This window comes from Bos mutus, chromosome 8 (assembly GCF_027580195.1).
Source record: "Bos mutus isolate GX-2022 chromosome 8, NWIPB_WYAK_1.1, whole genome shotgun sequence".
In the NCBI taxonomy this organism is placed as follows: domain Eukaryota; kingdom Metazoa; phylum Chordata; class Mammalia; order Artiodactyla; family Bovidae; genus Bos; species Bos mutus.
The window spans coordinates 102,696,589-102,715,179 of NC_091624.1; the positions used below are offsets into that span (position 1 = coordinate 102,696,589).

Sequence of the window (18,591 nt, forward strand, 5' to 3'; positions counted from 1 at the left end):
TCATAGTTTATGTGGCACTAGTGGTAAAGAAACTGCCTGCCGATGCAGGAAACATAAGAGACGCGAGTTCAATCCCTGGGTCAGGAAGATCCCCTGGAGAAGGAAATGGCAACCGACTCCAATATTCTTGCCTGGAGAATCCCATGGACAGAAGAGCCCAGCAGGCTATGGTCTATAGCGTCGCAAAGAATCACACACAATTGAAATGACTTAGCACACACGCACACATAATAGTTTATACAGCTTCACAGCAACTTTACTGTCTGAGCATCAGTATTCCTCTTCTTCAGAGAGGAAAACCCAGGGTAGACACAGCAAGTCTAGAAAATGACCAGAGGTCACTTTGGGACCTGAATTAGCACATGATTCACGTCTAAACATCAGGCCTGGCCAGTGGTCAGGAAAGTGCTACTGAGGGTGCCTGGATAGAGTCCATCCAAGTCCAGTGTACTGAAAGTGTCAAAAAAAATAAAGTAAGGTCCAGATCATACAGCTGAGCCAATAACATGAGCAAAGGCTTGGGCTGGGCACTTCCACCTGTGAGTCTGACCTTTCCATCCTTGGAAATGGATAGGGGCCTGTCTGGAGGTTTGGGGGCCACATGGAATAAAGCCAGAGAGAGTGGGAAGGGGGACTGCTGCCTGCTGGGCTGAGTGTGGGGCAGGCTGGGGCCTCTGAACCCAGCCCGTGGTCCGTGCTGGTGGCCCAGGTCAAGGAGCCTGAGTGGAGAACTCCGTGGGCACCTGGACTGCCCAGGGTTTGGGCGACACAGACCTCAGGGTCTCCCTGGGCACCTTCCTGAATGACTCCTGTTTCCAAGGGTGCAGCCTGGCAGCCCCTGGTGCAGGCCTTCTGCTCACAGTCACTGTGGAAGGGGAGGCTGCTGAGCCTTAAAAAATGCTGGGTGTGACGGGCCACCCACCACCCCCTCCAAGGACGCGTGAAGAGAGGGCTGTGCCCACGTCAGGAAGGGAAGCTCAGGCAAGGAGGCATCTAGAATGAGGCTCATCTCAGAAGCAGAGTGGCCAGAAGAGAAGCCCACGTGACTTGGCCTGAGTTCTCTGACCCACTGCCCATTGTGACATCACTGGAGGGGTGGCTCTGACCGGGAGGCCTTGACAGCATCATTTCCCTCAGCCCTGGCCTCCATCACCTCCAGGCCAACTGCCACGCCCTGGGCCATGTTCCTGTGGTCCCTTTTGCTGCTCATGTCCCAGGCCAGGGATGCACACCTTGGTATGTGGACACCTGCCTGGGGGCCTGAATGACTCTGCAAGTGGGGCTGGGTCCCTCCCTTCCATCCTGCCAGGAGCCCAAGGGACAAAGGGACAGCTCTTATTGTTCTTTGGTCCCTCAGTCGTGTCTGACTCTGCGATCCCCTGGACTGTAGCCCACCAGGCTCCTCTGTCCATGGGATTCTCCAGGCAAGAATACTGGAATGGGTTGCCATTTCCTTCTCTAGGGGATCTTCCCTATACAGGGATCAATCCTGAGTCTCCTGCATTTCAGGCAGATTCTTTACCACTGAGCCACCTGGGAAGCCCAAGGAGCAGCTCTCAAATAAGTTAATGGCCACTAAGAGGCCAGCTCACAAGAGCAGTGGCTTCTGATATCCCACACACTCTTCCTGGAAAACAACTTCCCTTGCTCCTTGTCTTGTGCCAGCCCCAAGTTGTAGCTTGAGAACTCTTAGTTGTGGTATGTGGGAGCTAGTTTCCCGACCAGGGATTGAACCCCAATCCCCCTGCATTGGGAATGCCTGGGAAATCCCACAAATGCTTTATCTTACAGTTCTGTAGGACTTCCACGTGGGCCTCACTGGTCTAAGATCAGGGTGTCAGCAGGACTGTGTTTCTACTGGAAGCTTTAGAGGGAGTGTATTAACTGGGGTTTTCTGACTTCTGGAGGTCATCAGTATCCCTTGGCTTGTGGCCCCTTCCTTCATCTTCAAAGCCAGTGATATTGTACCTCTCCATGCCTTTCTCCTATAGTCACATCTCTCTCCTGCTGTCCTCCACCACCCTTAGGGGCCAGTGTGACTACAGTGGGCTTACTCAGATTATCCAAGACAATCTCCCCATTTTAAGATCAGATGATTAGCAATTTTCATTCCACCTTCAAAGTCCCCTTTGCTTCATAAGGCAACATATTCACGAGTTCCAAATCATGGTCCATTAGGACATGGACATCTTTTTAGAGGGAGGTATTATTCTGCCAAGCACTACAGGTTGGTCTGGGCAGGTATTCTCTCTGATTTCTCCTGGATGAAAGCAGAAACTAGCACAGTAAAGTGAGTTGCTTATTTGGAAGGGAGACAGAGCCAACACTTTTGACCATGTCCCAGGCTCTGGGAAACAAATGTGAAGCCTCTGTTGGCTTACTTGTGTTTCTAAGGTGCTTCACTGGGCCAGCCTCAGTTTCCCCATCTCTAGAATGGGTATAATGATAGCTACTTATGGCTCTCCTATAGGCATTGACTAAGTGTTGCATCTTTTGCCTTCCTTTCTCTCATTCTACCAGAATGTGGTGAAAGACCCATGTTTGCAAGAGGAGCTCAGTATTCCAGAATCACAGGAGGGATAGAGGCTGGGGTGGGTGAGTTTCCATGGCAGGTGAGTATTCAGGCAAGAAATGAACATTTCTGTGGTGGCGCCATCCTCAACGAGTGGTGGATCATCACGGCGGCTCACTGCTTTTACCCTGAGCAGTTACCGTAAGTACCAAGTTCATCCCATTTCTTCTGACAGTGCGCGCCCCCAGGGCACCCCACACTCAGCCAAGCCTGATTGCTGAGGGGAGTTCTGGAGTTGCTGCATCCCGAATCAGAAATGAATGGCCACCACCTACTGCCTTCCACCCTGGGGATTGGTCTGTCCACCTCTCCTGTGACATTCAAGTCCTTTTAGGTGGAAGTTCTCCAAATTCTGGAGGTCTCGGTTCCTGGGCCATCTGACACCTGACTTCCCTGCCCTGTGTAGAGTTTTCTCTGCATTCCAGGAGACTGGTGGAAAACAGAGGATTTAGTGATTACAAATCATGTTCTAAGAAACCATGTGCATTAACTGATTTAACCATATACACCAACCCCAAGGAAGGCAGAATGAATTGCTCCCTTTTCACTCCTTCGATCTTACAACAACCCTAGGGCAGCTAAAATGAACATCTTTATCTTATAGAGCAGGAAGCTGAAGCCCAGTAAGGCTGGGTGATTCACCCAAGGTACACATCCAGCAGACAAGAAATAGCATTTAAATCCACTTCTAGCACTTGTACTTTTCTGCTCCACCATCTCATGAAAGATTGAAGATACATCGAAAGATGACCTTTAAAAGGTTAATCAAAACCACAGGGCAAGTTTCACCCTGGGGTAACCAAGGAAACTGGCTGCATCTGCTCTCATGGGATGCTTAGGGATTGGAAAATTCCTGGCCATTCTGCCTGGAAGGAGATTCCTGAAGAGTCTTTCTGCTTCATCAGTGGCAGTGCGTCTTGCATGCTAAGTTGCTTCAGTCATATCTCTTTGTGGCCCTAAGGACAGTAGCCGCCAGACTCCTCTGTCCATGGGATTCTCCAGGCAAGAATACTGAAGTGGGTTGCCATGCCCTCCTCCAGGAGGTCATCTCAACCCAGGTATCAAACGTGAGTCTCTTATGTCTCTTGCATTGGCAGGTGAGTTCTTTACCACTAGGCCACCTGGGAAGCCCCATCAATGGCAAGTCTAGATTAAATTCCATTCTTGATTCTTGCATGGGCCTTCTATATATGTGTACAAGAGTTTATTTCTAAGAGATAAGTTGTAGAATCATAGGGCTGTACATCTTCAAGTTTATTAGAAGACACCAAATGATTTTTCAAAGTGGTTGCACCAATTTAAATTTCCCCCAGTGGTATATAAGTGTTAAATTCATCACCGATACTTGCTACTTTTTCAGAACTTTTAATTTTTGCTTTTCTGATGGGTGTGAAAGACTATTATCTTTGTGGTCATAATTTGTATTTTTCTTACTACTGCTACATTGATATTTTCAAGTTGATTGGTATATTTTCTCTCCTATAATGACTGTTCGAGTTTGACAGTTTTTTATGTATAGAATCTCTTTATATATTCTGAATATTTAACTTTGGTCAGTTGTGTATGCTGCAAACAAACAAAATCCGACTCTCTAAATTGCTGGTAGACAGGTTGATATGATAACCCTTTACCTATCTGAGGGCTGGTTTGTGTATGCCAGTGTCGATCTGTGCTAAGTGGTCTTTTGTGGGCTCTTTGGGCAGGTGCTTGAGGGGCAAAGCTAAGTCCTGCCTTTGCCCAGTGAGGCAGGACTGTCTCATTCGGGTCTCTGGGATGATGCTGGAGCACCAAGGCGGCTGGTGGTCCCACACGGGCTGTTTCACCTTCCTTCTCTACCTTTTACAAATGCTCACACCCTCTGAGCAACAGCCCCAGTAGGACAAGTCCAGAAGGCTAGTAGGACCATGTGGGGTTTAAGTCTTAGCCGTAGCAGATTCTGGGCCCCCTGTGACTTTCCTTCCTCTCTGGTTCTCCACCTCCACCAGGCCCACCGATCTGAGAGTCGTGCTGGGAACCAATAGCCTAACCAGCCCATCCCTGGAGATAAAGGGAGTCACAACCATCATTCGTCACAAGGACTTTCAAAGAGTCAGCATGGACAATGACATCGCTCTGCTGATGCTGGACAATCCCATCACGTTCAACGAGCTGAAAGAACCCATCTGCCTGCCCATGCAGCCCGGCCTCTCCCAGTGGCACAATTGCTGGGTGGCAGGATGGGGGCAGGTCAAATCCGGTACGTCACAGCTCAGCATCTCCTGGGTGCAGCCAGGGTAAGAGCCGCATCACTGGCATCTGAGGATGGGCCAGTAAACCTAGAGGAGAAGGCGAAAGAGAGAGCGAGCTGAGGAAGCGGGGGCGGGGAGGGCTTGCCTCAGAGCTAATCCCTGAACACTAGAAACCCAGGGAGGCCTGATCTCAGCCTCTTCCAAGTTACCAAGGAAACAGCCCCCAACCCCCGCCAAGGCCCAGCGCTCGGATGCCAGGTGTGGGCCATCCCTGGGTGTGGTCCTCCCTTGCAAGCCAGCGCACAACCATCCTGTTGGCTTCACTGAATGCAAACCTCCAGCTTGCCAGGGGCTCCCTGCTCTGTCCTCTCTCATCTCCCTGATTCACGCGTGTATGCTTTCCACCTGATTCCTTCAGGCATTCAAGACACCTGCCCTGGCCTAGACTTTTGATGGTCCTGGAGGGTTGCCCATCCATTCTTAGAAATGAATCTGTTCTTGCTACTTGTCAATACATTGTCACTTGGCCTCTCCTCCTGGAGGAGCTGGACCAGGGTACAAAGGGATCATGAAAGCCCCCACTGAACTGTCCCCAAAGAAAACTCAATAACATAGGTGTGGGAGGGGTGGGAACGGCACAGCACTAGCTCAGGCCTGAACAAGACTACAGGTCCTTGGGGGACGCTTTGCAACAAGTTGGGGTCTGAAACACGGTAGGTATTTCAGGAATTTAGTGACTGGAGGGTAATTGGTGTTAACACTGATTGAGGGCTTCAGACATGACTCAAAATTTAGAAGTGAGGAAGAGGCAGGTGGGTTCCTGCAAAATTAAGAATATGCAATAAGAATAAGACCTTTGAAATCTCCTTGTGGTTAGAGTTAATGAGATGGAGACAAATCCAGACAAATTCCTGGAAGCTGGCAGTCCAGGAAGGGCCTTGGCAAACCCCTTGTCCAGCCTGTCAACCACTGACAGAAAACAACAAAATTTTGTAAAGCAATTATCCTTCAATTGAAAAGTCATTAAATTAGAAAACAAAAAAGACTCTCAACCAACCTACCCTACCTTTGTCTGGGGGACCTGAGAGTTTCTCACTGAGAGCGCAAACCCAGTTTCAGTGGCACTGCGTCAGAAGTGCCGTACTCACATAATAGAGGGGGATAGGCAAACATGGCTTGAAGAGGTGGGATTCTGTAAGAACTGATCAACAGCCAGTTCTAAGAAGTCAAATCGGTGGGGTTGCTGGAGCCAAGGTGGAAGTCTTCCTGGAGGCAGGAATAGGATTTTGAATGGGAGGAATGAAAAATTTAAATAGATGGGGACTTGTTTAGAAGAGCCTGGGCCGGTGGAATGAGTAAATTGCAAGGGATTACTAGAAGGATGTGGAGAATGAGGTTCTGTGAAAATGTGAAAAAAGGGTGGATGGGTGGCTGGTGGGATGCTGGGCAGGATGGCCTGGGGCCCACTCGGTTGCATTAGCAGCACTGGGGCTGGAGTCCAGTGACCATTGTAATGGGCCTTCTCCATGGTTCAGGTCTCAACCAGCCTATGGAAACTGAGCTGCTGAAAGCACCCATGACCATAATGAACTGGGATAAGTGTTTTAAGGAATTTCCCAAACTTACCAAAAACATGCTGTGTGCTGGATATGAGAATGAGAGCTACGATTCTTGCCAGGTAACTTGGGGGTACCTGGGGTGGTACAGTGCAAAGGCACCCTCTGTCCATGGGAAGCAGACAGTAAGAGTTTGGGGAAAGTGCAGGAATCGGGCTTAGTTGTGAGAAGGGGGACCTGGATTCAGGAATACTTAGTGTCAGGTCCTGTGAGTCAGTAAGCAGCAACCCTGAATAAATATTTCTGGCCTTCTCCAGGTAGGGCCTCAAGACTTTTTCCATCTCAGACTTGTTAAAAAAAAAAAAGGTGAGGAAGATTTGAAATCCATACAAGAAATTCTTTTCCTTCATTAATTTTAGCTACCTCTGTTGAGTGCACTGAGCCCTGAGATCCAAACTTTTTTTCTTTCCTTTTTTTTTTGTCTGGGTCAGATCTTGGTTGTGACACTTGGGTTTCTCTCTAGTTGTGGCATGCAAGCTCAGTACTCGAGACTCCGGATCTTAGTTACCCAACCAGGGATGGAACCCACATCCTCTGCATTGGAAGGTGGATTCTCAACCACTGTACCACCAGGGAAGTCCCAGGTTCTAAACCACTGGTGAGACACGGGTTCCTGAGCCCACTGTGTCCTGGGCAGGCAGTTGGGTAAACTACCATAACATATCGGATGATGTATGCAGCTTCCACTGAACAAAAGTCTGGTGCCTTAGTTTCTCTTTAATAAAATGGACACAACATTTAAAAACAGTTTTGATTGGTACTAGAAAAGAAATAGAGGGAAAACCCTCATAAACTAACTTCCTCTGGTTGTAAGGATGGGAGAGATTCATCTTGGGAGTGCTCACTTGAGGAGCCCCCTTAGTCCTGCTCATCAGCTGGGCAGCAGATCTGGTCACTGGTGTGAAACTGTAAGTGTGGATGTTAGATGCTCTACGAGTGACGAAAAGGCTGTCTCGTGCAAAGGCTGTGAGGAAGGAAAGAGTGGACTCCAGCAGCAATGGCATCTCAGAAGGTGCCCCCTCTGTGGTGAACATTGTGGGGACCACAGAGAGAGATGGAACCAGTGTCACACAAGCCTTGTGTTTTTCCCATATCCTGGACAATTTAAAACATTTCAAAACAAAACAAGATAATTGCAACTTCTAGTTCTGGACAAGATGAAGTAGACACCTTTCTCTTGATCCCTCTCTCTAAATACAGCTGAAAGCCCTGGACATTACACTGTGAAACAAAAGTAAAGGCTCTGAAAGGGAGAGAGAAGATGAAATTGGAAACAAATATCCTACTACTTAAGGCATGATACAGCAGTGAATTCCCTGGATTTTCTTTACGCCTCTTACCTCCCAGCCTGGATCACAGTACTTAAGGGCACTGTATTTCCTAGGACTGCTGCTGCTGCTGCTGCTGTAAGTCTCTTCAGTCATGTGCGACTTTGTGCGATCCCATAGACGGCAGCCCACCAGGCTGCCCCGTCCCTGGGATTCTCCAGGCAAGAACACTGGAGTGGGTTGCCATTTCCTTCTCCAATGCATAAAAGTGAAAAGTCAAAGTGAAGTCACTCAGTCATGTCTGACTCTTAGCGACCCCATGGACTACCTGGGGGAAAATGCCAATGGTCATAGATACAAACTAACAAAACAAAACAAGAAAAACTTCCTCTCTTTGGAGAAAAAGAAAGGACAATCTAGCAAGGCAGAAACTATTTAACAATAATCCTTCTATTCCAGCAATATACCAGGAAAAACCCCCATAGCACTCCTACCCCAGCAAGCAAGGTCTAGCAGACACCCTCGCCCTCCCCACTTCTGCCCACCATGGTGGTGTCAGAGGAGGCTGAATGGAAAGGCAAGACTTTACTATCTAGTCATAACGAACCATCCTCGGTCCCCCTCAGTGTCCGTGGAAGCCACCTGAGGAACTTGGGCTCCCACCCAGCAGCAGTCACACTCCTGTTCCTTCCCTTAGTGTTGTTGCTGGCCTGAGTGGGGGGTCTTGACTTCTACCCCAAGTTAATGGAAAGGAGTTGGCTTCCCACACTCCAGTTTCATAAGAAGCCTGTTAAAACAGGTGATTCATATGAGAACCAGAATCCCATAACCTAATGCTCAAGACGTTATCTGTAATAGAATAGAGAGTTTCATTAATACACGTGGATTCCATTTATTAAAGCACACAAGATAAGGAAAAATAGAACTAAAAATCTGAGTAAAGAACCTTTTGGGAGGACTTCCCGGGTAGTCCAGCGGCTAAGACTCTGTACTCCCAATGCAGGGAGCCTGGGTTCAGTCCCCGGTCAGGGAACTAGATCCCACATGCCACAACAGCTAAGAGTTTGCGTGCCCAACAAAAGATCCCTCATGGGGCAATTAAGATCTAAGCAAATAAATGTCTAAAAATTAAAAACAAAGCCAAGCAGCTTGCTCTAAAATAGTATTTTTTTTGAAAAATTGAGAACTATGAATTCCTGGAGTAAATTCAATTAAAACATGAAATGAATCATGCACTTAAATATAAAACTATACAAATTTTTTAGGACAAAATAAATCTTTGGGACATAGCGTAACACCAAAACATAACTCATAAGAAGAAAAATTGATCAACTGGACCTCATCAAAATTTGAAAAGACCATATTAAGAGGATGAGGAAGGAACTTCCCTGGTGGTCCAGTGGCTAAGACTCCATGCTCCCAACGCCAGGAGCCTGGGTTCGATCCCTGGTTGGGGAATTAGATCCCACATGCTTCAACTAAGACCCGGTGAAGTCAAATAAAAATAATTTTTAAAAAAGGGAATGAGAGAGGGGATATATATATACCTATAGCTGATTCACTTCATTGTACAGCAGAGACTAACACAACATCGTAAAGCAATTATACTCAAATAATATATATATATATAATAAATTAAAATTAAGAGGATGAAATTACAAGCAATTGATTGGGAGGTAGTAGCCAACAAAGGAACTATGCTTAGAAATATAAAGCACTCTCAAACTCAAAAGCAGAAAGACAAACTGTCCAGTGCAAAAATGGGCAAAAGACAAGAACAGACATTTTGTTGATGAGGATATACAGATGGCAAATAAAATAGATGTTCAATGGCATTCGTCATCAAGAAAATGCAAATTGAACTACAATCAGAAAATGCAAATTAAAACTACTACACACCTCAGAATGGTTAAAATTTAAAAAAAAAAATAGTAACACCAGATGCTGACAAGAACGCAGAGAAACTGGATCATGAATACATTGCTGGGGTGGGAGTGGGGGATGGGGTGAGGTTTAAAATAATTTAATCACTCTGAAAACCAATTTTGTAGTTTTTAAAAAACTGAAGGTGTTCTTGCCTTATAACCCAGCAAATGCCATTCCTGGGCATTTACTCCAGAGAAATGAAGGCTTGTGTTCACATAAAAAACCATGCAGGGGTGCTTATAGCAGATCCACTCATCAGAGCCTGAAATTGGAAGCAAACACCCTACAAGACATGGATAACTGAATATGCCGTGGTGCGTCTGTGCCATGCAATACCACTCAGCTGGGACAGAAGCAATCTATCAAACTAGTGACACAGTAATGACATGGATGTGCCCAGAGATTTGTGCTGTGTGCAACAAGCTGACCCCAAAGGTCCCACACGGTGTGACTCCGTTTACGTAACACTCCTGAAACGATAAAACTAAAGAAAGGGAGATGGGTTAGTGGTTGCCAGGATTTAAGGAGAGTTTAGGGCTGGAAGGAAGTGGAAGTGGAGATGGCCTTAAAAGGGCAGCATGGGGGATCCTTTGGTTGATGGACAAGTTCTATATATTGACTGTATCAGTGTTAATACCCCTGATGGTGCTATTGTATTATACATATTTCTGCAAGATGGTCTCATTGGGAGAAACTTGTAAAGGGTATGTCGGATCCCTCTAAATTGTTTCTTTCAACTGCACGTGAATCTACAGTTATACATAAGATAACAAAGAGAAGACAACTCTTCCCAGTTTGCTGTGCTGTGCTATGCTCAGTCATGTCCAATTCTTTTTGACCCCATGGACTATAGTCCACCAGGCTCCTCTGTCCATGGGATTTTCCCAGTAGGAATACTAGAAGAGATTGCCATTTCCTTCTCCAGGGGATCTTCTTGACTCAGGGATCAAACCTGCATCTCTTGCATCTCAGCAACAAGGATTAAAAGAAAATCTTGGATCCTAGCCATGCCACAGACCTAGGGAGCAGCCAGTTCATGTTGCAGTAAGAGATAAAGGATTCCAATAGTAATAGAAAAGGAGGAAAACAACATTTAGTAGAACTGGGAGAAAGTCACAGAGGCTTGAAACAGCATCGTGTGTTCAGGGAACTTTCAATATTTCAGAAGCCAGAGGTTACGGGGTGAGTGTGGAGAGGTAAGCAGAGCAAGGTCACCAGGGGTGGGCGGCCATGCGGGGAGACTAGGGGTTGACCCAGGCTTTTGCCCCTGCTGTTCACCCAAGAATATAAGACTCAAGTCCCATCAGTATGCACACCTATCTTTTCAATCTCTTTGATTTATCACCATCCAATATTCAAATGGCCAAAGCCAACAATGGCAACACAAGCGTCAAGATGATGTTTTCTGTGCCTACCATCTGGAGTTTAGGATTTTTTGCTTAAATCCATCCCTTATCAAAATGTACTTTAATGAAAGCTTCTAAAATTAAACTTCTATAACTTGAGTGCTATAAATAAATGTGCTATTATCATTTTAAGCCTTTTTTTTAAAAAAAAAAATCATGATGTGAAAAGTTTTGTTCTCTGTTTAGAAAGCTTTCTATTGCTGATAATCAGCTGACAGTGATCTGGGCAAGGAAAGTTTTCTGAAATTATATAATATTATCATCACTTAAAACCAGATAAGCCAGACAAGAAAATCCCTTCAGTTCAGTTCAGTTCAGTTCAGTCGCTCAGTCGTGTCCGACTCTTTGCGACCCCATGAATTGCAGCACACCAGGCCTCCCTGTTCATCACCAACTCCCGGAGTTCACCCAGACTCACGTCCATCGAGTCAGTGATGCCATCCAGCCATCTCATCCTCTGTCGTCCTCTTCTTCTCCTGCCCCCAATCCCTCCCAGCATCAGAGTCTTTTCCAATGAGTCAGCTCTTTGCATGAGGTGGCCAAAGTACTGGAGTTTCAGCTTCAGCATCATTCCCTCCAAAGAAAATCCCTTAGGGTTTAAAAATAATTGCCCTTAAAAATAAAATCACACTTTTTAACTTGGCAAAGTTGAAAAAAAATGTAATCACATAATGAAGGGAAATTATAATTGGATTATGAAAACATTGAAATATGTCCAAAGTAACAAGCAAGATTATGCTATCCTTAAAATACAAATTAAAATTGAATCAACTGAATTTTGTGGTTTACTTTTCCAGCACGTTTCCTCTTTGTAATCCCCTATTAATTACACTATTTAAAAATATTCAACTTAAAAAAAAATCAGTGAGTGGCACAATGCCGCAAAATATAAAATCAAATAGGTCCCCAGCTAGCTACGCTGTAGTTTTTGTGAAGGACCAGCAGCCGTCTGAGAAACAGGCATCACCGTGCTGCGTAGCTTTCTCGTCCGTCTCCTCAATCCCGGCGGAAATGGCGTCTTACTCATGGCTGGCCAGTGTCTCAAACAGTGCCTGGCATGGAAAATACTCAACAAAAATGTCTGCCAAAGAGATGAACCTTCCTAAGAAGCTGAAAACTGCCTGTAATATAACGGTAATCTTAGCAGAGGGGACATCCAAGAGAGAGACCGTGGTGGACAGTGGTTAAGAGCTGGCAGCCAACTGGGCTGTCAGGCAATGTGGTCACGGGGCTGCCAAGCTGAGTTGGAGGTCAACCTCAGCTATTGGGTTGGCCAAAGAATTTGTTCGGCTTTTCCTATAAGCTATTATGAACGAACCAACCCAAAACTCTCTTTAAAGATCTTTTTTAAAAAAAAAATTTTTTTTTGAGCAGTTTGAGGGTCATAGCAAAATTGAGAGGAAGGTATAGAGATTTTCCATTAACCCCCTGCCCCTCCCCACATGCATCATCTCCCCAGCATCCCCATCAGAGAGGTATCTGTGTTATAACTGATGAACCCACACTGACACATCACAATCACCCAAAGCCCGTGGTTTGTATTAGCATTCATTCTTGGTATTGCCCAGTCTGTGATTAAACATATAATGACATGCACCGCAATGGATGGCACCACACAGAGTATTTTCACCATCCTGGGCTACTTGCCAGGGTGTTATGAGCCCATCATCACCCATGATACTTGCATAAAAGTCTTATTTCACTCCATAGAGCTTTAGACTTTTAGAGCCAGAAAGACATGTAAAAAAAAATGTTTAATTGGATCTGTTTCACAGATGAGAAAACGTGGTTATTGTAATCATCAATCATCCTCTTCACTATCTGAATGGATCCGAAGCCGTGTGATAATTTCACAGCTCTTTCACACGTATTCAATAATTTCATTCTCTCCAACTACCCTGTAAAATGGGTGTGGGAAAGTCTCACTCTCTCTGAGAAAATAGAAATTTCAGAATTTAAGTGATTTGCCTGAGGTAGTGGGGCCAGGCTGGAAGCCAGGTCATGTGCTTCTCGCCCAAAACAGACAGGAGTGATCATGTGATGTAATTAACATGGCAATGAACTTAGGAGGTTCTGTGGTCAGTATGTTTCTAACCAGACCAGTCTCTGGCTTCCAGCGTTAGTCTCGAAACAAAGTTCCTATTAATGTGGACTGTCATTAGTCCTGGGTCCTTGCTGGCTGAAGCCAGATCCTCCTCTGAGATAATCCTTCCTGCCTTTGCTAGAGAAAGAGAAAAAGATTGAAGGCTCTATGCATGAAAGAACATGACTTTACAGATGTCCCTCTGAAATTCCAGCATGCAGAGTACATCATGAGAAATGCTGGGCTGGAAGAAGCACAAGCTGGAATCAAGACTGCCGGGAGAAATATCAATAACCTCAGATATGAAGATGACACCACCCTTATGGCAGAAAGTGAAGAGGAACTAAAAAGCCTCTTGATGAAAGTGAAAGTGGAGAGTGAAAAAGTTGGCTTAAAACTCAACATTCAGAAAACTAAGATCATGGCATCTGGTCCCATCACTTCATGGGAAATAGATGGGGAAACAGTGTTAGACCTTACTTTTTGGGCTCCAAAATCACTGCAAATGGTAATTGCAGCCATGAAATTAAAAGACACTTACTCCTTGGAAGGAAAGTTATGACCAACCTAGATAGCATATGCAAAGAAATAGAGGAAAACAACAGAATGGGAAAGACTAGAGATCTCTTCAAGAAAGTTAGAGATACCAAGAGAAAATTTCATGCAAACATGGGCTTGATAAAGGACAGAAATGGTATGGACCTAACAGAAGCAGAAGATATTAAGAAGAGGTGGCAAGAATACACAGAAGAACTGTACAAAAAAGATCTTCACGACCCAGATAATCACGATGGTGTGATCACTCACCTACAGCCAGACATCCTGGAACGTGAAGTCAAGTGGGCCTTAGAAAGCATCACTATGAACAAAGCTAGTGGAGGTGATGGAATTCCAGTGGAGCTATTTCAAATCCTGAAAGATGATGCTGTGAAAGTGCTGCACTCAATATGCCAACAGATTTTGAAAACTCAGCAGTGGCCACAGGACTGGAAAAGGTCAGTTTTCATTCTAATCCCAAAGAAAGGCAATGCCAAAGAATGTTCAAACTCCCACACAATTGCACTCATCTCACATGCTAGTAAAGTAATGCTCAAAATTCTCCAAGCCAGGCTTCAGCAATATGTGAACTGTGAACTTCCAGAGGTTCAAGCTGGTTTTAGAAAGGGCAGAGGAACCAGAGATCAAATGGCCAACATCTGCTGGATCATGGAAAAAGCAAGAGAGTTCCAGAAAAACATCTATTTCTGCTTTCTTGACTATGCCAAAGCCTTTGACTGTGTGGATCACAATAAACTGTGGAAAATTCTGAAAGAGATGGCAATACGAGACCACCTGACCTGCCTCTTGAGAAATCTGTATGCAGGTCAGGAAGCAACAGTTAAAACTGGACATGGAACAACAGACTGGTTCCAAACAGGAAAGGAGTACGTCAAGGCTGTATATTGTCACCCTGCTTATTTAACTTCTATGCAGAGTACATCATGAGAAACGCTGGGCTGGAAGAAGCACAAGCTGGAATCAAGACTGCTGGGAGAAATATCAATAACCTCAGATATGCAGATGACACCACCCTTATGGCAGAAAGTGAAGAGGAACTCAAAAGCCTCTTGATGAAAGTGAAAGTGGAGAGTGAAAAAGTTGGCTTAAAGCTCAACATTCAGAAAACTAAGATCATGGCATCTGGTCCCATCACTTCATGGAAAATAGATGGGGAAACAGTGGAAACAGTGTCAGACTTTATTTTTGGGGCTCCAAAATCACTGCAGATGGTGACTGCAGCCATGAAATTAAAAGACGCTTACTCCTTGGAAGGAAAGTTATGTCCAACCTAGATAGCATATTCAAAAGCAGAGACATTACTTTGCCAACAAAGGTCCATCTAGTCAAGGCTATGGTTTTTCCTGTGGTCATGTATGGATGTGAGAGTTGGACTGTGAAGAAAGCTGAGCGCCGGAGAATTGATGCTTTTGAACTGTGATGTTGGAGAAGACTCCTGAGAGTCCCTTGGACTGCAAGGAGATCCAACTAGTCCATTCTAAAGGAGATCAGCCCTGGGTGTTCTTTGGAAGGAATGATGCTAAAGCTGAAACTCCAGTACTTTGGCCACCTCATGCGAAGAGTTGACTCATTGGAAAAGACTCTGATGCTGGGAGGGATTGGGGGCAGGAGGAGAAGGGGATGACAGAGGATGAGATGGCTGGATGGCATCACTGACTCGATGGACGTGAGTCTGAGTGAACTCCGGGAGTTGGTGATGGACAGGGAGGCCTGGCGTGCTGCGATTCATGGGGTCACAAAGAGTCGGACACGACTGAGTGACTGAACTGAACTGAAGAAAGGACTCTCTGCTTCCTAAATACACAAGTAGTATGTGTAATGTGTGCATGGGAAGTCACTTGAGTCACGTCCAACTCTGTGCGACCCTGTGAACTCTAGCCCTCCAGGCTTCTCTGTCCATGGGATTCTCCAGGCAAGAATACTGGAGTGGGTTGCCATGGCCTCCTCCAGGGGATCTTTCCAACCCAGGGACTGAACCCAAGTCTCTTACGTCTCCTGCACTGGCAGGCAGGTTCATTACCACTAAGGCCACCTGGGAGCCCTAGTGGTAAAGGGCCTATATTTGTAATACATGAGGCCAAAATAATAAATACTAACGTATTTCTAGGGCATTTACTACGTAGAATTTACCCTATGCCGAGTGATTTATAGATTTTTAAAATTTCACTGCCAGCACTTTTGGGAAATACTTGGTACTATCTCCATTATAACGATGCAGAAACAGGCTTAGAAGTTACGTTTCCAAGCATAGTTCTCTCCCAGCTATGTAAGGAAATAATCAGCATATTAAATAGATCTTTAAATATCATTTATACCATCATAACATGAAGAAAAATGATTAAAAACAGCACTTATGGAAGGAGCTGTTTGAGTGGAAATCCTATTGATTTGGTTCTCGTCCCTTGACCTTGAACTAGAACTCACACAAAGAAAAGCAGGCTGGAACTTCCCTGGGGGTCCAGTGGTTACGACTCAGCACTTCCACTGCAGTAGGCAAGGGCCTTTCACATCACGTCCAGGAAGTGCTTATCCTCTTCCTCCTCGTTAAGAGTTCATATAAGATCTCATTCATTCCAGTCCCGTTTATGATCATGGAATGGGAGGCCATCCCTCTGGTAAGAAAGGAAGATGGTTTGAGTGACTGTAGCCACCAACCCACCACCCTCGCTGGAGGGAAAGAACATGTGCTTGGCATCAAGAAGGTTTGGTTCCAACTTTGGCCCCAACACCACATAACCCTGAGTAAGCCCTTCATCCTTCTTAAGCTTCATTTTCCCTGTATTAATATGGACAAAAGGAAGCCATATCCATGTGCGGGACATGGTGCGGACTGCATACATATTTTCTATATAAATAGATAATTCTCTGAGTCATAGACCCATGTGATTCCACCCTGGAGGAGCCACGCATTCAAAAAAGCTTAGCTCACATGCCCCCTGCAAACACCCACACCACAGGATTAAAAAGAGACATACTTCACCCGCACGCCTCTGGAAGAACATCAAAGGAGACCCAGTTCCTATCCACAGCCCCAACCGCAGCCTGTTTTCCTTCCTTCCCTTCTGTCCAGCGTTTCTGATTTAAGACCCGCAAAACGGGTCCCTACTCGTCCTCAGCCTGGGCGACACATCCTCCGTGTTCCGGATCCCCGTCTCGGTGTCGCACGTGGAATGGAGCTAGTCTCTAGGCCAGCCCTCCCTCTCTGCCTCCCTCCCGAGTCCCGTCCGGTCACCTGCAGACCACAATTCGTGGAGGTGGGCCGAGCAGGGCGCCCGCCCCCACCCCCACCGGCCGCAGCTGTGAAGCCGGGATGGGGGGGGGGCGGTGGCACTGACTGGCAGTGACTTGATTTCGCTTGGTGGCTCGGAGTTGGGAGGCTCGTGAGCCCTCTTCCATGAGTGAGCCGCGCTGTGCCTCAGACGGACAGCGGAGAGTGGGGCTCACTGCTGATCTGTGTTCTCTGTCCGCAGGGCGACAGCGGGGGGCCTCTAGCCTGTACCCAAGAATCTGGCAAGAAGTGGTACCACGTGGGCATCATCAGCTGGGGAAGGTCCTGTGGCCTGAAGAACACTCCAGGAATATACACCTTGTTAGAAAACTACCACTCCTGGATTAAGAAGGTGACTGAGTTAGAGGGAAGGCCCTTTAGAGCCGAGCAAATGGTAGGGACTTCCAAACAAAAAGCAAAGGTCTCTCGTGCCTCAGAATTCCCGAAGCCAGGCAGCCCCACACTCTGGCTGCTCCTCTGCCTTCTGCCCTATGTGACGTTCTAAGCTATTTTTCTACTAATAATAAAACAGATGCTATTCTTTAATCGAGGAGGACGTGTGAATGTGAGCCACCAGCAGGGGACTGGCTACAGGTTAGAGGCTAAGGGCTTAGAACTGAGGCTGCGGACAGCAAACCGGAAGTCAGGTGGGCTGGAGAGTTTAGGGACTGGTCTTTGAGTCCCTGTAGTAGTCATGACTCTTTTCATTGCAGATGAGTTACCAAGCTCAAACCATCTAAAGCCAGAGAGTGTTGCTTATAGGTGTATATAACAGAAAAAAAAACAAAAACAAAATCGAAGAACAAGAGTGTTGCCTTCAGGTTTATGGCTGGACCCAGGAGCTCAGCAGATGTGACTGGGGCTGTTTCTCCAAAAGGGCTTCCAAGAAATGGCCGCAATGGCCTCTAGTACCTTCGGTTTGCATCCCACCAGCTTAGCAGCTCCCAAAGACAGAGCCACGTTCCTGAAAATTCCAGCAGAACTCCTGGCCTCCCTTACTTGATACAGAGGCCATGCCCATTGCCGCTCCAATTGCTGTGGCACATTCCTAGGCTAGGCCTGAGTCACGTGCCCACAGGAGCCGGCAAAGGGCCAGCCACCTAAAACAGTGTGCCCTGATAGTGAGTATGGGTGGTGCCCCCCAACACACAGAAATCAGGGTGCTGGGGACACATCAGTGGGACTGGGTACTGGAGATGGCCCTTGATACTGGACCTTCTGGCTGACCTACCTCTTGGACAGTCGAATCTCAGGCGCTCAGGAGCGCCTGAAGGAATGACGTCCAGAGACCGTTGCCTTCAGACCACTGGAGGAGCAGGTTAGAGTGGGACAAGGGAGATCTGGCAAGTGTTTTCTCTCGCAGCCTCTTTCTGCAGAAGTATCACCCATGCTGTATGTCCGGGAAAAGCCCAAGATTCCCTTCAAAGCTTTTCTATTGTATCTTGAGTCAGAGCCCAGGGCACCCAATAGGGCCCAAAGCCAGAGGGAAGAGGCACAAAAGGCAGCACCGAGCTGTTCAGTCTTATCTTGAGAGGCAAAATACAGGAGTGGGTTGCTGATTTCCTCTTCTGGGGGATCGTCCAGACTCAGGGATCGAACCCTCACCTCAGCAGGTGGATTCTTTACCAACTGAGCCACCTGGAAAGCCCTTTTCACCCTAACCTGG

At 46.4% G+C, this 18,591-nt stretch overlaps 1 protein-coding gene across 1 annotated transcript in view; it reads left to right on the forward strand.

Annotated features, from left to right (window-relative positions):
• The first annotated feature begins 1,181 nt into the window (after positions 1-1,181).
• Positions 1,182-18,591, forward strand: part of LOC102277465 (serine protease 55) — a 38,093-nt gene continuing 20,683 nt past the window's right edge. The window contains 5 exon segments of the mRNA XM_070374948.1: positions 1,182-1,236; positions 2,521-2,713; positions 4,558-4,808; positions 6,336-6,478; positions 17,128-17,567. Of these exon segments, the coding sequence (XP_070231049.1) occupies positions 1,182-1,236; positions 2,521-2,713; positions 4,558-4,808; positions 6,336-6,478; positions 17,128-17,567 (1,082 nt within the window).